At 39.8% G+C, this 20582-nt stretch overlaps 1 protein-coding gene across 3 annotated transcripts in view; it reads left to right on the forward strand.

The window, feature by feature from the left end:
- RYK (receptor like tyrosine kinase) overlaps positions 1-20582 on the forward strand; it is a 106623-nt gene that overhangs the window by 28626 nt on the left and 57415 nt on the right. For all 3 annotated transcript variants that reach the window (XM_045037575.1, XM_023260545.2, XM_023260544.2), the window contains exon 2: positions 8104-8225. In XM_045037575.1, the coding sequence (XP_044893510.1) occupies positions 8104-8225 (122 nt within the window). The remainder of the gene's footprint in view (positions 1-8103; positions 8226-20582) is intronic.

Below are 20582 nucleotides of genomic sequence, written 5' to 3' on the forward strand. Positions count from 1 at the left end.
AAAAGATATATGTTCACATCTTTTATCCAATTTATTTAATGGGACTATATTTTTGGTTTGTAGGAGATCTTTGTATATCCTAGAAGCAAGTCTTTTACTTATTTACTTATTTAAAATGTTTTTATTTATTTTCTGAGAGAGAGAACATGAGCAGGGGAGGGGCAGAGAAAGAGAGGGACAGAGGATCTGATGTGGGCTCCACGCTAACAGGCTGACAACAGCAAGCCCAACATGGGGGCTCGAACTAATGAACCACGAACGAGATCATGACCTGAGCTGAATTCCGACATTCAACCATCTGAGTCACTCAGGTGCCCCAAGTTTTTGTTTGTTTTTTTTTTTTTTTTTAGAAAGATGTGTTGTGAATATTTTCTCCCAGTTTGTGACTTGAATTTCATTTTCTTAACAATGTTTTTCGAGGAGAAGTTTTTAATTTTGATGATGACCAGTTCATATGTTTTTTTCTCTTTTGATTCGTGTTTTGGGTGACCATTCCAAGAAATCTTTATTTACCCTAGGTTGTGAAGATACTCACCTATATTTTCTTTGAGAAGCTTTATAGTTTTAGCTTTTACATTTAGGTCTATAATTGATCCCAAATCAGTTTTTGTCTGATATGTAAGATAGGGGTCAAGACTTTTCTCCCTATACTTTTATCCAGTTGCATTAGCATCACCTTAACTCAGTTGCCTTGGTGCCTTTGTTGAAATTCCATTGGCCCTGTATTTGAAAGTTTATTTTTGGATTCTGTTCTGTTCCATTAGTATGCCTGTCTTTATGTCAATACCACACTGTCTTGATTACTATAATTCTTAATCATGTTGTAAAATCAGATGAAGTCTTGCAGCATTATTTCTTTTTCAAGATTGTTTTGGCATTTAACTTTCATTTTAGAATTAATTTGTTTCTTAAAAAAGTCTGTTGGGATTTTGACTAGGATTACTTTATATCTGTAGATCAGTTTGAGAAACTTGACATCTGGGGCACCTGGGTGGCTCATTTGGTTAAGCATCTTACTTTGGCTCAGGTCATGATCTCACAGTTGGTGAGTTGAGCCCCATGTCGGGTTCCGTGCTGACATTGAGGAGCCTGCTTCGGATTCTGTGTCTCCCTCTTTCTCTACCGCTACCCTGCTTGTGCACATGCTCTCTCTCTCTCTCTCTCACTCTCTCTCTCTCTCTCTGTCTCTCTCAAAAATAAATAAATATTTAAAAAAAGAAACTTGGCATCTTAAGAATATTGAGGCTTATCTAAGAGAATGGTGTCTCTCCATTTATTTAGGTCATCTTTAATTTTTCTTAAAAACAACTTTTTTTTAATGTTTATTTTTGAGACATAGGGAGACACAGCGTGAGTGGGGGAGGGGCAGAGAGAGAGGGAGACAGAATCTGAAGCAGGCTCCAGGCTCTGAGCTGTCAGCACAGAGCCTGATGCGGGGCTTGAACCCATGAACCATGAGATCATGACCTGAGCCGAAGTTGGACGCTCAACCAACTGAGCCACCCAGGCACCCCAAGTCATCTTTAATTTTTCTTAGTTGTATTTTTCTTAGTTAATATTTTCAATAATTCACTATTGAGAATGATGTTAGTGTAGAGGTCTTGCATATCTTTACTTAGATTTATTTCTACTTATTGGTATTTTTTTAATGTTACAGTATTGATTTTTAAATTTTGTTTTACAGTTGTTGCAAATATATAGAAATACAAATGATTAAAATTTTTTTTTCCTTTTTTTAATATTTATTTATTTAAAAAAATTTTTTTTTCTCTTAACCTTTATTTATTTTTGAGACAGAGAGAGACAGAACATGAACTGGGGAGGGTCAGAGAGAGAGGGAGACACAGAATCTGAAACAGGCTCCAGGCTCTGAGCTGTCAGCACAGAGCCCGACGCGGGGCTCGAACTCACAGACCGTGAGATCATGACCTGAGCTGAAGTCGGACGCTCAACCGACTGAGCCACCCAGGCGCCCCTTTAATGTTTATTTTTGAGAGAGTGTGCGTGCACGAGTGGGGAAGGGGCAGAGAGAAAGGGAGACACAGAATCCTGAGAGAGAGAGAGAGAGAGAGAGAGAGAGAGAGAGAGAGAGAGAGAGAGAGAGAGAGAAGGACCAGAGGGAAGGGGAGACACAAAATCCCAAGCAGGTTCCAGGCTCTGAGCTGTCAGCACAGAGTCTGACATGGGGCTTGAATTCACAAACCATGAGATCCTGACATGAGCCAAAGTTGGATGTTAAACTGATTGAACCTCCCAGGCGTCCCTACAATTGATTATTTTATATTGGAGTTTTATGTTCTGAGACTTTGCTAAATTCATGAATTGGTTTGAGTAGTATTTTAGTAGATCTCATAGTCCTTTTTACACACATAATCCTATCATCTGGGAATTTTAGTTCATCCTCTCCAACCTTTTTTTCTTGTCTTCACATATTGGTTCGGACCTCCAGTTCAAGGTTGAAAAGAAGTGGTGGGAGTAGACCATGTGTTGTGGTCTTGTCCTTGCCTTTTTTCTGATCTTAGAAATAAGAATTTAATAATTCACTATTGAGAATGATGTTAGCCCTAGGGTTTTTAATAGATGCTCTTTACCAGACTGAGAAAGTTTATGTCTATTCCTACTTTGTAGACAGTTTTTATCATTAAAAATAGGCTTTGAATTTTGCTAAGTGCTTCTTCTGCATCTATTGAGATGATCTGTGTTATTATCTTCTATTTCATTAATGTAGTGAGTTAGTAATTTTTAAAACATGTTTGGTAATTTTGAGAGAGAGAGAGCACATGAGCAGGGGAGGGGCAGAGAGAGAAAGGAGAGAGAGAATCCCAAGCAGGTTCCATGCTGGTGACACAGGGCTCAGTCTCACAAACCATGAGATCATGACCTGAGCTGAAATCAAGAGTTAGACATTTAACTGACTGAGCCACCCAGGCACCTCATGAATTAGTAATTTTTAAAGGTTAGCTTCTCATATACACTTAATCATGATGTAATTATTCTTTTTGTATATTGCTGAATTCCATTTGCTAATGTTTTAGGGAGAACTTTATGTCTCTATTCAAGAGGTACATCAGTCTGTATTTTTCCTCTCATATTTTTGTCAGGTTTTAATATCAGTGTGATGCTGGCTTTATACAGTGAGTTACGAACCTTTTTTTTTTTTTAACTATTTCCTGAAAGTTTATGCAAGATTGATATTATATCATCCTTATGTATTTGATAGAATTCATCTGGATCCAGAGCTTTGGGGGAAATTTTTATTATTTGGATTTTTAACTTACTCTTGTCAGTTTTGGTAAATTGTGTTTTTCAAGGGTTTTTCTATTTTATCTGTTATTGAATTTATTGTCATAAAGTTGTTCATACTAACATTCTTTTTAATATTTGTAGGATTTGTAGCAATGTTCCCTCTTCATTCTTTTTTTTTTTTTTAATGTTTATTTATTTTGCAAGAGAGCTTGAACAAATGGGCGAGCGGGGGGGGGGGGGGGGGGGGGCGGAGAGAGAATCCCAAGCAGGCTCCCTGCTGTCAGCACAGAGCCTGTCACGGAGCTTGATCTCTAGAACCTTGAGATCATGTCCCGAGCTGAAACCGAGAGTCAGATACTCAACCAACTGAGCCACTCAGTCACCCCCCCCTTCATTCTTAATATTCATAATTAGTGTTTTCTCTTTTTTTTCTTAATCTTGCAAAGAGTTTAACTTTCATTAATCTGGTCAAATAATCATCTTTTGACTTTATCTTTATCTTATAGTTAATTTCTTTTTTTTTTTAATGTTTATTTATTTTTGAGACAGAGAGAGACACAGCATGAGCAGGGAAGGGGCAGAGAGAGAGGGAGACACAGAATGTGAAGCAGGCTCCAGGCTCTGAGCTGCCAGCACAGAGCCCGACGCAGGGCTCGAACTCACGAACTGTGAGATCATGACCTGAGCCGAAGTCGGACGCTTAACCCACTGAGCCACCCAGGCGCCCCTCTTTTTTTTTTTTTTTTTTTTTTTAATATGTTTATTTTTGAGAGAGAGCGAGAGAGAGGGAGAGGGAGAGAGAGAGAGACAGCATGAGTGGGGGAAGGGGCAAAGAGAGAGGGAGACACCAAATCCGAAGCAGTCTTTGGGCTCTGAGCTGTCGGCACAAAGCCTGACGCAGGACTCACACAGTGTGAGATCGTGACTGGAGCCGAAGTTGGATGCTCAACTGACTGAGCCACTCAGGCACCCCCGTTAATTTCTTTATTACGGCATTTGATCGAGAAGGTAGCCTGTATTATTTCTAGTTAGAATCCATTTTTAAAAATGTGTATGGTCTAACTCATGATTAACACCCCTTTGGGGTACTCCAGTTGAATGGGGGAACTACCAACTGTGGGGGGTCCCACTTGGATGGAGGCTGGCAGCACAGGCAGTGAAAGAATTCATTCAAGGCAGAACAGAAGAGATATGATTTATTGGATCTACTGTAATAGAATGGTGGGCAGGACAGCAAAAGAGACACTGTCTGCAACAAGGCAGTCGGTGGTGAGGGGCCACAGTTACAGGGCAGAGTGAGGGAGTATGGGACATATGGAATTTTATCTTTTTTGGCAATCGTAGGAACTGTGCCTATTTGTAATTGATCAGTTAGAACCTATGGCTGTTTTGAAGTGGGTTGCTTAATGAGTCTGGTTGCATTCAGCCCTGTGGTCCCTATGGGCCCTTTTGCCTTACTCAAGTTTCCATTGCTCAAGCCTGTTGCCTAAAAGCAGCATCTACAACTCCCTTGTTTCTTGTCCCATAAATACATTGTTTAAATAATGAACATGGAGTTCGCACCTTGGTGAATTACAGGTAGAGACTACTCCAGATGGAGTTGTCACACAAAGGAAACTATTTGCAGCAAATAAGGTCATGCAAGGGTGAATGGGTTGCTATTATTTAGGGTTAGGATGAATATTCAGAAAGGGGGCTTTGTCATTGTATGTAGTGGTAGGCATAACGTTATGCATGCACCTTGAGGAAACATGTCTGTACATACATTGTATGTTAATGAGGCTTATGCTCTTCCTGGGGCAAAGATTTTAGTGTTATAATCAAGTAAAAGTAACTGTCACTCCATGGGGCATCTATGCAGTTGTGAGTTGGGATTTGAGCTCAAATTGGGTGGTCTGGAGCCACCAGAGGTTTGTGTGGGCAGTGATTTTTGTTTGAGGGGTAGTTTTGGTTTCCATTATGGGATGCTGTCTGTGCCCATGGGGTTCTTTGCCTGAGTTGAAAGGTAAGCTGGGAAGAAGAGCTTAAAAAGGGTGGAACAAAGGTTGGTGGGTACATGCAGGTGGGCAGTAAAAGGTTAGTTGTTGAAGTCCAGCTGGTTAACAGAATATTCACATTAAATTTTTATGTTTTGATCTTTTGTTTTCTGAAATAATATTAGTCTCCAACTGTGATTGTAGATTTGTCTTTTTATTATTAATGTTTTTCTATCTGTTTTTGCTTTACAGAAAGCTCTTTGAAGCTTTTATTAGTTACACTATCATAGCTCCTATGTCTTTTATTAGTATGAAATTTTTCTTACTAATATAAAATCTTTTTACCTTGTTCTAGTTTATCTCATGTCAATATTGCTCATCTACTTTGTTTTTCTTTCAATTTTTTAAAATATTTTTGAGAGAGAGAGCGTGCGTGTGGGCAGAGCGGGGCAGGGGCAGAGAGAGAGAGAGGGAGATACAGAATCCAAAGCAGACTCCAGGCTTTGGGCTGGCAGCACAGAGCCCAACGCAGGACTCGAACCCATGAACTGCGAGATCATGACTTGAGCCAAAGACAGTTAACTGACTGAGCCACCCAGGCATCCCTACATTTTTTTTAATGCTTATTTATTTTTGAGAGAGAGGGAGAGACAGAGTGTGAGTGGGGAAGGGGCAGAGAGAGAGGGAGACACAGATTCCAAAGCAGGCTCCATCCAGGCTCTGAGCTGTCAGCACAGAGCCAGACGTGGGTCTCAAACTCACAGACCCTGAGATCATGACCTGAGCTGAAGTTGGATGGTTAACCGACTGAGCCACCCAGGTGCCCTGTTTTTCTAATTTTTAAAAGTTTTGTTCCAGGTGTGCCTCTTGTAAACAGCATCAGTCTAGACTAGAATAAGACATAGACTTTAAAAAAAAAATTTTTTTTTAATCTTTATTTATTTTTGAGAGAGAGACAGAGTGTGAACAGGGGAGGAGCAGAGAGGGAGTGAGACACAGAATCCGAAGCAGGCTCCAGGCCCTGAGCTGTTAGCACAGAAACCGACACGGGGCTCGAACTCACGAACTGTGAGATCATGACCTGAGCCGAAGTCGGACGCTCAACTGACTGAGCCACCCAGGCACCCCCCCCCTTTTAAAACAAACAAACAAACAACAACAACAAGCACATTTAAGCTGTTTACAATTATTGTGATTGCTGATGTTTTCTTTGTACCCAGCTTTCTTGTTGCATTTTCCCCTTACCTTTCTCTCACCTTCTTACCTTCCTTTTTCCCCTTCTCTAATACCACCAGTTCCTCCTCCCAGTGTTTGCTGGCAGTTCCTGCCCTGCTAGCAGTGAGGGTCTTTTGCAGAAAACCTCTAATTTTGTCCCATTGCATTTGGTATCTCTACAGAATAACTGAATAAAGCAGTGTTACCCAGACAGTGCTCCTTTCCCCTATGTAAGCTTCAAATCTCATTTCTGGATTAATGATTGTTTTAGATTCAGTTCAGAAATGAGAAAACTAATTTTACAGGAGACATACCTGTAGCAGAGTTATTGGTTTCTGTATCTATATCATAGAAGGTGTGGAGATCTCCATATTGACCTCTGCATCAAGGTTTTAGGCCCACAGTATAGACTTAGTAAAAATGAGATTTACATTTTGATTGGTCTCTCCTGTACCCTTTCCCTCTAGCATATGGAATATATATGTCATGCAGTACTAGAGAGACACCTTGATGCAATTTAAATAACAATAAATCAATTGAGTTATCCTGCTTTTATTCATTCAGTTCTTTTGGGTTATCATGAGAGAAAGCATCTGTTTGATTCTTTACTTTTGTCAAACACTTGCTGATAACCTCCCTCCTTACTTTTTTGTAAATAGTGAACTGGGCTTAAGCTCACTCACTGCCTCGTTAGGCACCAGTATTTAGCTAGAATTTAGTAATACCGTTTTGTTTTCCTTTTAAGTGATTTCTTTTTGTTACCTTGTATTTTTTCACAATAATTACTAATTTCCCATTCAAGATAGTAATTAAATTTTCCTTTAAAATTTTTGTTTTAAAAAATTGAATCAATTTCAAAGAAAAATGCTAATTTGAGAATGTGGTATATGTTGGGAGGTTAGATGTGGCCCTGATGGAAAAGGTAATATGGGAGTGAGTGAGATTTGGGAGTTGCTTCTCCAGCATTTCTCAGGCATCTTGGTTATTTCTGCTTTATCTGCAGAACTAACTTGTTTAACAATTATTTACTGAGCATCTGCTTTGTTCAGAGAACTGTTCTGAGAATAGGAGGAGAAATACGGTGTTCACCTTGTAGTCTAGGTATGGGAGAGGACATGTGTTGATGAGGCAGCTAATGTGAGTGTATGATGGTAAATGCTGTCAGAGCGGCCAGGACGTTGTGCGGATGAGGAAGTGGAGGCCATCTCTGGCTGGGGTCTTGAGGCTTTGGCTTAAACTAATGTTTTCACCTATGTACCTTTCTCTTTTCCATTTTGAATCTCTCTTCCTAAATCCACATCAGTTTTGCGGAGAGAAGAGGCTCTTGTGTGTAGGCATTACTCTGAGAAGGATCGGGTCCAAAAGGAGGAGTGTCACATTGGTCCTCGGGAGACAGAATGGCTTCCAGAGTTCTGGATCTAACACACCTGTGTTTAGCTGGATAGCTACCTAATTGTTTTTAGTCCCATCTTCTTCATCTTTATTGATGATGATGAAACTCATTGTCCTACCTGCTTCATTAGACAGCATATGTGAGAGACATTCATGATATACACTTGTATATCCATATTATTTTCATTCTTATTAGTATTTGAAATCCTAATGGTTAATGAGTTTGACTGTAATTTTAGGTGTTTAATTCTTTTCTCTCTATTTTTTTTTCTAGGTCTTGATGCAGAACTTTATTATGTGAGAAATGACCTTATTAGTCACTACGCCTTATCCTTTAACCTGTTAGTACCCAGTGAGACAAATTTCCTGCACTTCACTTGGCATGCAAAGTCCAAGGTAAGAGAGTAGTCAACCAAAGATGTCAAGACAGGACCACTCAGGCCCAGATGCCAATGCAAGGCCTATATCTGAGGGATGGACTGCCATCTATACAAAAGGGCTAGTAGGTGGTGGGCTGTAGCAGTACTGAGTCTTTTCAGATTTATATTTTAAGTCTTTAGCCTATTCCTTTAGACTTTCTCAAGTCCTATAAAATGAAGGTAGCCACCATTTATGTCAGGTTTATGACAGAACATTTATATCCTTTCAGGCTTTTCAAGCAGGGATGCAGATCTAATGTGAAGAGGGAACAGTTGAACTTGCTGATGTTCTGTTATTTTTTAATTTTTTTAAATGTTTATTTGTTTTTGAGAGACAGAGACAGAGAACAAGCAGGGGAGGAACAGAGAGAGAGGGAGACACAGAATCTGAAGCAGGCTCAGGCCCTGAGCTGTCAGCACAGAGACTGATGTGGGGCTCAAACCCACGAACTGTGAGATCATGACCTGAGCCAAAGTCAGTTGCTTAACCGACTGAGCCACTCAGGTTCCCCTTGACTGCTGTTATTGTGAAGCAATAGGAATGGAGGATGGGGAAGTTGTTTTAGGCATGTTTGATGTAATGGATATAGTTCTGCCATTTATGGAGAAATGGTAAAAGTAGGGTACAGCAGATGCAGGCACCCACGTGTGCTGTGGCCAAGCTCCTTTAACTGTAATGAACCTCTTGCCTGGCTTACTTGTAGCTGAATTCTTCACATTTTCTCTGACTGAGCTCCACGAACATGAAAAGTTTTTTCATACGTCAAAAGTGGGAAGCTGAGGGAAGAGTCCACCTCCTCCAATCAACTTTAATTTCTTTTATTAGCATTATATACGAACTGAGTAGGATTTTATTTGGGAAATAAAAATAGTTTTGCTACTAAAATCTCTAGCAGAGTTTTTTTTTTTTTAAGTATTACAAAGTGATATTTGTCCTGATATTTGTTGCAAGTCATTTAAAATTGGTGACTTTAATATAGATCTTTTTATCTACTTAGAAACAATAATGAGTACTAGGAAAACCAAGTATTAATAGAATTATTTAAAAAACTACCAAGACTTTGTAGATCTATACCCAGAAATTATTGTTGTTTATAGTTTAGTATACTTCAAACTCATTTTTAAAAAATGTTTATTTATTTTTGAGAGAGAGAATGAGAAAGAGAGAGAGAAAGAGAACGTGAGCAGGTGAAGGGCAGAGAGAGAGGGAGACAAAGAATCCTAAGCAGGCTCATGCTGTCAGTGCAGAACCCAATGTAGTGTTCGAATCCATGAACCGTGAGATCATGACCTGAGCCCAATCAAGAGTCAGATGCTTAACCCACTGAGCCACCCCCACACTGCCAAACTCACTTTTTTTTTTACCTTTTTAACCAAAAAGGGGATTTATGACACCTGTGTTGTACAGTATTTTCCCCCTTACCTAATACTGTCTTTTGGCATCTTTCCATTTCACTACTTTCAGATTTAACTCATTCTGTATAATGGCTTATTATAGTATGATATTGTATGGATGCATGATTATTTCTTTTTAGTTTATTTTTATTTTTGAGTGAGAATATTTTTAAATTTAAAAAATTTTTCATCTCCTTTTCCTTATTTATTTCTGGTGACAATGCTGTTAACACTAAAATGGAAAACAACGTACAAAAAAGGAAAAGGTAAAAGACAACTTTGACAATTATCTATACACTGGATATAGTGGCAGAGAATATAATGTGGTCAGATTCTAGTTACTTTTAACAGCTTTACTGAGGTGTGATTTACATACAATAAAATTCACTCATTTTGAGTACATAGTCCGATGATTTTTTTGAGTTTGTGCAGAGTTTTCCAGAGTTGTGCAGCCATCACCACAATCCAATTTTTGAACATTTCCGTCACTCCAATAGGGTCCCTTGTGCCTGTTAGCAGTCACTCTTCAGTCCTACCCCCAACCACAGGCAACTACTCATCTACCTCTGTCCTTATGCATTTGCCTGTTCTGGACATTTCATATAACTGGAGTCATAGAAAGTATGGTCTTTTGTGACTGTTTTCTTTCACTTAGCAAATGTTTCTAAAATTTGTCCACGTTGTAGCATGATATCAATACTTCATTCCTTTTTATTACTGAGTAGTATTTCTTTAAAAAAAATTTTTTTTAATGCTTATTTTTGACAGAGACAGAGCATGAGCGGGGGAGGGGCAGAGAGAGAGAGGGAGACACAGAATCCAAAGCAGGCTCCAGGCCCTGAGCTGTCAGCACAGAGCCTGATGTGGGGCTCGAACCCACAGATCACGAGATCATTCCCTGAGCCGAAGTCAGACGCTCAACTGACTGAGCCACCCAGGTGCCCCGAGTAGTATTTCTTTTTAGTGGATAGACCATAATTTGTTTATCCATTCACCAGTTGAGGAACATCTGGGTTGTTCTACTGTTTTTTTTTGGGGGGGGGGGGTTCTACTTTTTGACTAGTTATGAATGATGCTGCTGTGATCATTTGTATACAAGTCTTTGTGTAGGCTTATGTTTTCATTTCTCTTGGGTATTTACCAAGGTTGGAAGTTGCTGGGTTGTGTAGTAAAATTGTGTTTAATTTCTTAAGAAACTGCCATTTCTTCCAAAATGGCCGCACTATTTTGCATTCCCATCATCAAAGTAGAAGGGTTCCAATTTCTCTACATCTTCACCAACACTTGTTATTTTCTGGGTTTTTGATTATATCTACCATAGTGGGCATGAAGTAGTATCTCATGGTGGTCCTGAGACAGTGAGAATCTTAAGCAGGCTCCACACTCAGCACAGAGCCTGATGTGGGACAAAATGACTGTGAGATCATGACCTGAGCTGAAATCAAAAGTCAGACGTTTAACCAACTGAGCCACCCAGGCACCCGAATGTATGATTATTTCTTAAGTGCCTCATTGATACATGTATTTTTAATAGCATTTCACTATTTCAAACAATACTTCCTTTCTGTGTTAGAGATAGTTTCCTTCCCTTCATCTGTCAGGCAAAATCCATAGTACAGAGATAGTGAAAACAATTGGTAGTTCATCTTTTGTTACTGTTTCTACCTTTGTTATTGTTGAATATAGAAACACAGAAAAAATATGTGTGTGAATGTGTACTTGGGTGTATATATATATATGTGTGTGTGTGTGCATGCATACATTGAGAACATCTTTGTTCAAAAAATTTTGTGCACTTGTGGCATAATTTTTGAATAGTAAATTATCACCAAGTAGTGAAATGGCAGGGTCAGAGTGTTTAAAGTTTTGATTAACATTGCCAAATTATTTCTCCTTCCCTCTCCCAAGATGGTACCAATGAACCAATGTTCCTTACCAAATGAATAGGGGTGTTTATTTATTTCTTCAATTCACTCCTTAACACTAAATATTTTAAGTATAGTTGTTTGCTAATCAGTGAGTAAAAATGATTATATAACTATCCATATATTCCTATTATTATTACAGTTGACCCTTGAATAATGTGGGGGTTACAGGGTACTGATGTGCTTCCCCTGCAGTTGAAAATCCACATAGAACTTTTGATTGCTTCAAAACTTAACTACTAATGGTCACATATTTTGTATGTTATAGATATTTAAAAATTTTTTTTTAAATGTTAATTTTTGAGAGAGACAGAGCATGAGTGGGGGAGGGGCAGAGAGAGAGAGAGAGAGAGAGAGAGAGAGAATATGAAACAGGCTCCAGGCTCTGAGCTGCCAGCATAGAGCCTGATGTGGGGCTTGAACCCACAGACCACAAGATTATGACCTGAGCCGAAATTGGTTGCTTAACTGACTGAGCCATCCCAGGTGCCCCATATGTTATAGATATTATATACTGTAATTCTTACAAAAAGTAAGCTAGAGAAAGAAAATGTTAAAAATAATCATAAGGAAGAGAAAATCCATTTATAGTACTGTACTATAAAAAAAAAAATCTGTGTGGGACGCCTGGGTGGCTCATTCAGTTGAATATCCCACTCTTGATTTTGTCTCAGGTCATGATCCCCGAGTCATGGGATTAAGCCCTACATTGGGCTCCATGCTGAGTGTGGAGCCTGCTTGAGGATTCTGTCTCTCTCTGCCCCTCTCCCCTACTTGTGCTCTCCTAAAAAAAAAAAAATCCACATAAGTGGGCTTATGCAGTTCAAACACATATTGTTCAAGGATCAGCTGTATATATACTCAAGCATATGTTACAGAAACATTATATACACATATACATACAGGCATTAAAATATAAACTGCAGTAATGTGATTAAAGTTGACTTAGCTTGGATTCTGGGTAAAACATATGTGCCTTGTTGGAGCACCTCAACTGTCCAACACTGTTGCCTTGGGGTATCCAAACATGGGCTGCTTTTTTAGCAGTAGATGGGTCTCTTTAGGGTGAAAACTGCAAAAACAGAGGTCAAGAGAGAGAAGTCATGCGAAACAATTAAGAACATGTAGTAAATGGTAACCTGGATATGCTGAACTGCCAAAATAAATGGTACAGATAATTCAGAAAAGGTTCACCCGAGACATTAAAATTTTTTTAATGTTTATTTATTTTTGAAAGAGAGAGAGAGAGAGAGAGACAGAGCACAAGTGGGGAAGGGGCAGAGAAAGAGGGAGACACGGAATCCAAAGCAGGGAGACACAGAATCCAAAGCAGGCTTCTGTCAGCACAGAACCCGACACAGGGCTCAAACTCATGGACTGTGGGATCATGACCTGAGCTGAAGTTGGACACCTAACCAGCTGAGCCACCCAGGTGCCCCAACCTGAGATATTTTAATATGAGCTGTGTCATTTTCAATGAATAAGCATCTGGACTCTTCAAGGAAACTGGACTAACACATTTTCTAGTATTCTTACATAACATTATGTGACCTTATTATTTAGAGGTGGGGGTAACTTTTAATTATGATATGATTTCAAACATAAAGGAAAATTATAAGAACAGTACAAATAATTCTCATATATCCTTTACCCACATTCACTGATTATTACTGGTTTGTTTCATTTGCTTACTTTATCATTCATTGTTTCTTTCCCTCCCCTCTCATGCACACGCCCTTTCTTCTTGAACTATATGAAAGTGAATTGCAAGCATCCTGCCCATTTAGCCTTGAATACATCAATGTGTATTTTCTTTTTTTTTTTTTTCAACATTTTTATTTTTATTTTTGGGACAGAGAGAGACAGAGCATGAACGGGGGAGGGGCAGAGAGAGAGGGAGACACAGAATCGGAAACAGGCTCCAGGCTCTGAGCCATCAGCCCAGAGCCCGACGCGGGGCTCGAACTCACGGACCACGAGATCGTGACCTGGCTGAAGTCGGACGCTTAACCGACTGCGCCACCCAGGCGCCCCTTCAATGTATATTTTCTAAGAATAAGGGCATTCTTTTTTTTTTTTTAAAGAGTGGGTAAGGTGCAGAGAGAGAGAGAGGGGGACAGAGGAACTGAAGCAGGTTCTGCACTGACAGCAGAGAGACTGATGCGGGGCTTGAACTCATAATCCGTGAGAGCACGACCTGAGCTGAAGTTGGACACTCAACCAACTTAGCCACCCAAGAGCCTGAGAATAAAGGCATTCTTTATAAAGCCTAAGTACAATGATCAAAATCAGGAAACTAAACGTGGATATAATACTGTTATCTAGTATCTAATCTGTAGTACTCACATTTCACCAATTAACATGATGATGTTCTTTATAGCTCTTTTTTTCACCTGATTCAGGATCATGCATGCAGTTGATTAAGGTACCTTTAATCCTCTATTAACCTGGAACATTTCTTTGGCCTTTCTTTGTGTGCTTTGACCTTGATGATTTTGAAATAAATAGGCCAAGTATTTTGTAGAATGTCCTTCAATTTGAGTTGTCTGAGGTTTCCTCATGATTAGATTCAGGAACATGTCTTTGCTAGTAACACCACAAAAATGCTGTCCTTCACAGGACACATGATGTCATCTTGTCCTATTACTGGTGATCTCTGATCACTCAGTTCACTAGGTTTCTCTACCAAAGTGTTCTCCTTTAGGATGAGTAAGTAATTGTGGGGAGATTTTGTGAAATTATATTTAAAAAATTCCATTCCTCATCACCCTTTAAACTACTAGTATTTGCATCTGTGTTTAGAACTAGGTTTCACTTTTTAGCCAGTGCTATTGTTGAGTAGTAAGTTTCTTCTCGCTGGAAGAGGTTAGATCTATACTGGGTAACTATTTCGTGGGAGTGTTGTAGAGGGAATTCAAGGATTTGTGGAGCAGTGGGTGTTGAATTTTAAGTTCCCTTGCAACTCTGAGATCCAGTGTTTCTGTGAACATCTTTTAGGCAGAGAATCTTTTTATATTCTCCAAAAAATTGATAATAAATCCTTTGTTACTTTTCCTACCTTTAATGTTGGTAAATATAAAAGCAAATAATACATATATTTTAAAGTAGTGAAAAATCGAATGAAATAGTAGAGAATCTGTTCTAGTACTCCACTGCCGTTGAATAGGGTGTGATTATTCCTGGGCCTACTTAGGAAAAAATTATGATCTAACCTGGGCAAGTATATGGTTAGTGACTTGTGAATAAAAATTGGCAGTGTGCCATGTGGCAGTTAGAAGTGAAGAGAATTAAACTCTCTTAATCATTCTTTTTAAAAAATACACATACATAAGATGTTTTTTATGTGGAGCGAGTTTCAGGGATCTGACATTGCTAATAGTGGATGTCTGAGGACTTTTAAAGCCTGTCGCAGAAGGAAGTTGGAGTGGAAAAGAGTAGATAGAGGTAAGGGTTCAGATGAATATATATATTTGAAACAATACTTGGCCTGGACACATGTTGGGTCAGGAGGAGCCTTGGCATAGCTCTTATGGTACTTCCATATTCTTCACTCATAAATTCTAAACTACTTCTGTGGCAGGTTTTAAATACCATCATTAGTGCACATTTGGGCTACTGTTGCTGATATGATATTCCTGGGAGGGCAGAAGTTCCCTGACTTGTTGGAGGGCATTGCCACCTATTTACACATCTAGGACAGAAGCCTAGAAGGGGTCCAGTACTTCTTCTCCTGCACCTGCCAGGTCCAGTTGATTGTCTTTCATAATTATACCTTGAATTCATCTCCTACCTCTCTCTGGACTTAATGCCTCATCTGTAGTTTGGGCCTTTTTTGTTTCTTAACTAGATGGGAAATAGTTTTCTAACTAGTTTCCTTGCCTCTGGACTGACTTGTTGCTGCACTCCTGCCCCACCCTCACCCCCTACTCCCACCCTCAGAAGCAACTCTAGGGCTCCCAGTTGCCACCAGAATAAAGTTCTGATTTTTTAGGAAGCCTTTATGATCTTGTCCCTGCCTTTCTTTTCTCCTTCCTCTCCAGCTAGTTATTCAGTGCCATTTTGTTTGGCAATTTTTTGAATGGCCTGGACTCTGTTACATTGCTGCTGTTTATATTGCAAGAAATTCCCTTTCTCCATTCTTTATTTACCTCACTAACTCCTGTTCGTCTCATAAATCTCAGAACTGGTGTCACCTTTCCTTCAACTGTGTCAGGTGCTTTCTGTACCCACGGCACCTTTCTCTTTCCTCCCTCATAACCCTTAGCATAATCTAACAGTATTGTGGTGGTTGATTTTCTTTTCTGTCTCCCTCCTAGATGCAAAACACTTCAAAGTGAGGAACTCCTTTTCGTCTTTCTCTGTGTTCCCTGTATAGCACTTGGTACTTACGCTTGGTTACAGGTGCTCTTTTACTGACTACAGAAGAGATGCATAGATAGAAGCCACAGGGCACAGCTCAACAAATAGGGATCTTCTGAGCACTTAGAGCTTTTTAAAGTTGGAATGTACTGCTTTCGGAGTGGTGAATTTCCTGTTTCTAGAAGTGTGAAACATAGCTGGGTATACTTGACACTAGTTGTCCATCTGGGACTTTTCACGTATTTCACTGTGAATAAAGTTGTAAATTTGGAGGAATAGATGAAATTCATAGATTGAATATATAGCAAAACTAATTTCACAAGTTCATGTGTAACAGGGTTTAGAATTTAGGGGAAAGTAATCATCTTCTATCTTATAACATTTTATAGTAAAAAACTAAGGAATATGTTTGTATTCAGTTTCAGGCTTTGGCCACCAGTGCAACTCCTAATTCCAGTTTTAGGTTATAATCTCTTTGGTAATTAATTTAACTTTGCTTATTTTAAAATTTAGTCTTTTGAGTATTCAATTTATGTATATGGTACAGAATTCAAAAGGCATAAGGGAAGGGGTAAACAGTGAAAATTAAGTCCTCTACACCTTCCTAGTACCATCCCCAAATAATCCAGCCACCGAGTTTCCCTTCCATTGGCAACCACTGTTACCTGATTCCTGTCTTCTATTCTAAGGATAGTCTGTGCATGGATAAGCACATGTGTGTATATGTATGTGTGTGTGTGTGAATATATATATATATATATATATATATTTTTTTTTTAACAAGTTATATACTGCGTACTTTCTGCAGTTTGCAGAGCACTGAACAACATATTCTGATAAAGGTTCTCTGTCCCTGCATATAGACTTGAACTTTTTTTCCTTCAAATCACTAAAAAATACATTAAATGGTTGCACTTTGGTTTATTGATCACTTACTATGAAAAAAAAATAAGACCTAGATTTGGAAGGAGACTTGCTTAAGGTAGTATTGGAAGCAGAAGACACAGGAAGTAGAGATGACTTCAAGTGGGAAAGTCATACAAGGGAGCAAGAGAGACATGACTTCTTCACCTGGGGAGATACAGAGGGTTCTTCACCTAATCTTGTTGGCTCTGAGATGCGATCGTGAACTTTCTGGAGGAAGGCTGTGGCTCCTACACTCCAACCCTTTATCAGAATTTCTCAGTTCTTGCTTTTTAAGATGAGCCAGGAGGTAAAATATTCACTTCCAAAAATCTCAAGGTTCTCCTTGATATGTCCGTTCACACCATAGATACTTTAACGTTAGTTTTCACACATCAGAGCTTTTGCTAATAGTGTTGTTCTTCAGTGTTTACTTGGCTTTTGTCTTGCGAAACAGACTATGGTCTTCTCAGAGGCTGAAGCTGTATCTTATTCTTGACATCTGTGTCAGATTGCTTTAGTGAGTGGTTGTTAAATACCATTGGTTAATTGCATTTCCAGGTGGGATAAAAACACTGGTAATTTCTTCTCTTTCACAAGGCCACGTGGTCATCAAAAAAAAAGCAAAGATTACTAGGTGGTTTTAACAAATAATTAGGTTCTTCTGTATTCTGGAACATTCTCTGATATCTAGGGGAAAAAAGCATTCCATTGCATCTATTAAGTGTCTGTAGGTATTTTAGAGAGTTGGAAGGCAAAAATATACCAAAATGTAGCAGAATATTCCTCCAACTCACATCCACTCTGTATCTCTTCTCAGGTTTCAGGAATTCTTCATCATTGTCAGGAGGTTTTGTAGGGAACTTGTCCAGAGTTCCTGCAGCAGCCCAAGGGAGAGCCAGCAGTATCCCCTGCAGAGTGGGATTTCTATGAAAAAGGAGCACTTCTGGTCAATTCAGAGAAATTAAAAGGCTATCCAGCTGTAGGCAAATGCATTCGCTTTAAATCTGTACTGTGTTCCAGAAGGAAATGGCTTTACTCATCAGCTGCCTATTGGCAATTGCCGTTTGTTTCCAAGTAAGGGAAGATTACCAAAAATGTTTATTTTTTAGCTTATTCAAATATTTATATTTTCTCTAGCTTCTTTTCTGAAATATTTTGGCTCCCTCTTTTTTCTGATAAACAACTGCTGTTCACATTTTCTTTGTTCCACTAGTTTATGAATGTTAGCTTTAGAATGGATCTGTTTCTTCAAGGATCACTGGAAAGTGAGATTCCACGTAGATTGATACATGGCAAAGTAGAGAAAATTTACAGTTCTCTGACCCCAGAAACTGCAGTTTAAAAATTAATATCCTAAGGATTTCAGAGGGAGAAGAGAACCGCCCTGTGAATGCCTCACATGTGTAGATAGTCCCTCAGAAAGGGAGCCAGCAAACAGCAGGCTTCTGTGCTCTCATACTCCTTGTTCCTCCAGGCTGCTGTTCTGGCCAGAGGTCAGCCTTCTCAAACTTGCTACCCAGTCCCTTTGCCACCTCTCCCTAGCTCCACTCACAAGCTCATTTCCCTTCCCCCTTACTTCCTTGAGATACGTAGGTGTTAGTCTTGCCCCCTGCCCTCCACATTGCCATTAGGGCCTGTGACCCCATTTGCTGCTCTCTGCTTTCTTAGAAGTTCTGGTTTCTGGTTAGCTGTGCCTCTGCTTACGATAACTGAGACCTAGAATAAAAGAGGTAGCAAATGTGGGGAAACATACATTTCGCTTTGAATCTGTTAGATTTGAGAGCTATAAGATTATTAGACATATATGTCTAGTAGGTAATTGCACCTATGGGAGAGATTGAAGTTATAGGAGAGTGAGAGACCAGTGGATGATACAAGATCCCATCGGTGATGAAACGGGTTAGAACCTAATATACTAGGAGAGGAGTGTTTATTATTTGGAGAGGAGAATATGTCTTTCCTTGGGGCTGGAGGGCAGAGGTTGAGTACTCTAACAGATCTCTCTGGTGCTGAAAAGAAATGAAGAAGGGGGGGGTCCTTGTGTGCTAGCTAAAGGAGATAAGAACATTGAGAGTGAGGAAGTGGGGAGGGCAGCAGGTAGTGAAGTGGTGAGGTCCTGTGACATTTGGAGTGAGTAGACTAGGGAGAGAGAGGAGGCTGTGAGGAAGGGCTTGCTGATAGGATTATGGGTCTGTCTTGAACTTAGGGGTCATTCTTGTGTAGCAGCATCCTTTTCTCCAGGAATGGATTTCCTCCATCCGTGCTGGGCAACATGAGAGTGAGAGGTGGTCAGGGTGCTGGTGCGGCCCTCTAAGAGTATGGAGGGGAATGAACCAGTTATCATGTCAGTAACCTTGTAGTCTTCGGGGCATAGTCTGTAGGAAAGTGAAACCAGGCCACTGGCTGGATCAGAGAGAAGGGAAATAGCTGAATTGTCCACTGTAGCCCAGTTCTGTACACCGCCATTGGCTTACACATGTGTTTCATAAATGTTGGCTGAATCAGTGATGGAGACAAAGAACTGGTTTTATAGGAATCAGAGGTAGTGATGGGGTCTTTGATAGGGTGGGATTTTTGTGTTTGTTTTGGTTCTGGAGTAATTCTTTGTCATGTAGGTTTACTGAATACTGTAATATTGAAGCCCACCCGGGAAGGTGACAGGAGACAAAGTGAGCCAAGGTCCAAGGCCTCTGCAAAGTTTTTGTCTGTTGTTGATGTTTACGGCATGAGAAATAGCCATCTTGAGTAGAATTTGTGAGCTTCAGGGTATAGGGGATTTCTCATGAGGGAAGGATGTCTAGAAAGGACCTAATGACCCTAAAAGAATGCAGACCCTATTGTCTAGACCCTAAGGGTTAGGTGTTGTAAGAACTAATGATAGGCAGGGAGAAGAGATCTGAGGAAAGCCAGGTTGTAGGAGAAGGTGGAGAAGACATTTGTGAAAAGGCTGAGAGTGTAGGGACTGTTTAGAATAGTGAGGGGTCCCAAGATGGAGGACAAAACAGAAGGACTGCAGCAAGTTCTTGGCAGAGCACTGGAAGGCTTACTTGTGTCAGTCTCTGGGGTTAGTAGTAGGCTGGTGCTTATAGGGGAAGCACAATGGGGCAGTAGGGTAGCTACTCTGGAATGACAGCTGATGCCACTGCGGTCTGCATTTGTCAGGGGACCTGTGCCAAGCTGACAGGTGTGTTGTCTTAATTATCCTCTTTGATCCTCATAGTGTGTTACCTTATTTTACAAAAACTGAAACTCAGGAAAGTTAATATACCTAAAGGTCACACAGTCTCATGGTTCCTATCCAATTCTTACTGATTATGCTTAATTTCTTTTGTGCACTTGCACTTCATGTATTGTCCTATTCAAAGACAGCATAGATACAGGAATATAGTCAATGCATTCTGTAGTGTTATAGTTAGTGAGTGTTGCTGGAAAGTCTGCTCCTTCTTGGCCCAAACACAACAACGGTGTAGCTAGCTCTCTAGCACCCCCTGGTGGCAGTGACAAGTGTGGTGTGCTAGGGTAAGAGTGAACACTGACTAGCCTGAGGTACCACAAAGTCAGTGATAGGCAGCAGCAAGACCATTTTCTTTGTTGTGAACATGGCACTTCCCAAATACAGCCTTTAACAGTTGTTTGTCTATGTATCTTAACTGTAAGGTAATAATATGATTTATACCCCTACAGTGTTTAGGGACATTCAAGTATGAACGTGTGAAAAGACACCCACAGTGAGAGTTAAATCCTTTGGC

This window comes from Felis catus, chromosome C2 (assembly GCF_018350175.1).
Source record: "Felis catus isolate Fca126 chromosome C2, F.catus_Fca126_mat1.0, whole genome shotgun sequence".
NCBI lineage: Eukaryota > Metazoa > Chordata > Mammalia > Carnivora > Felidae > Felis > Felis catus.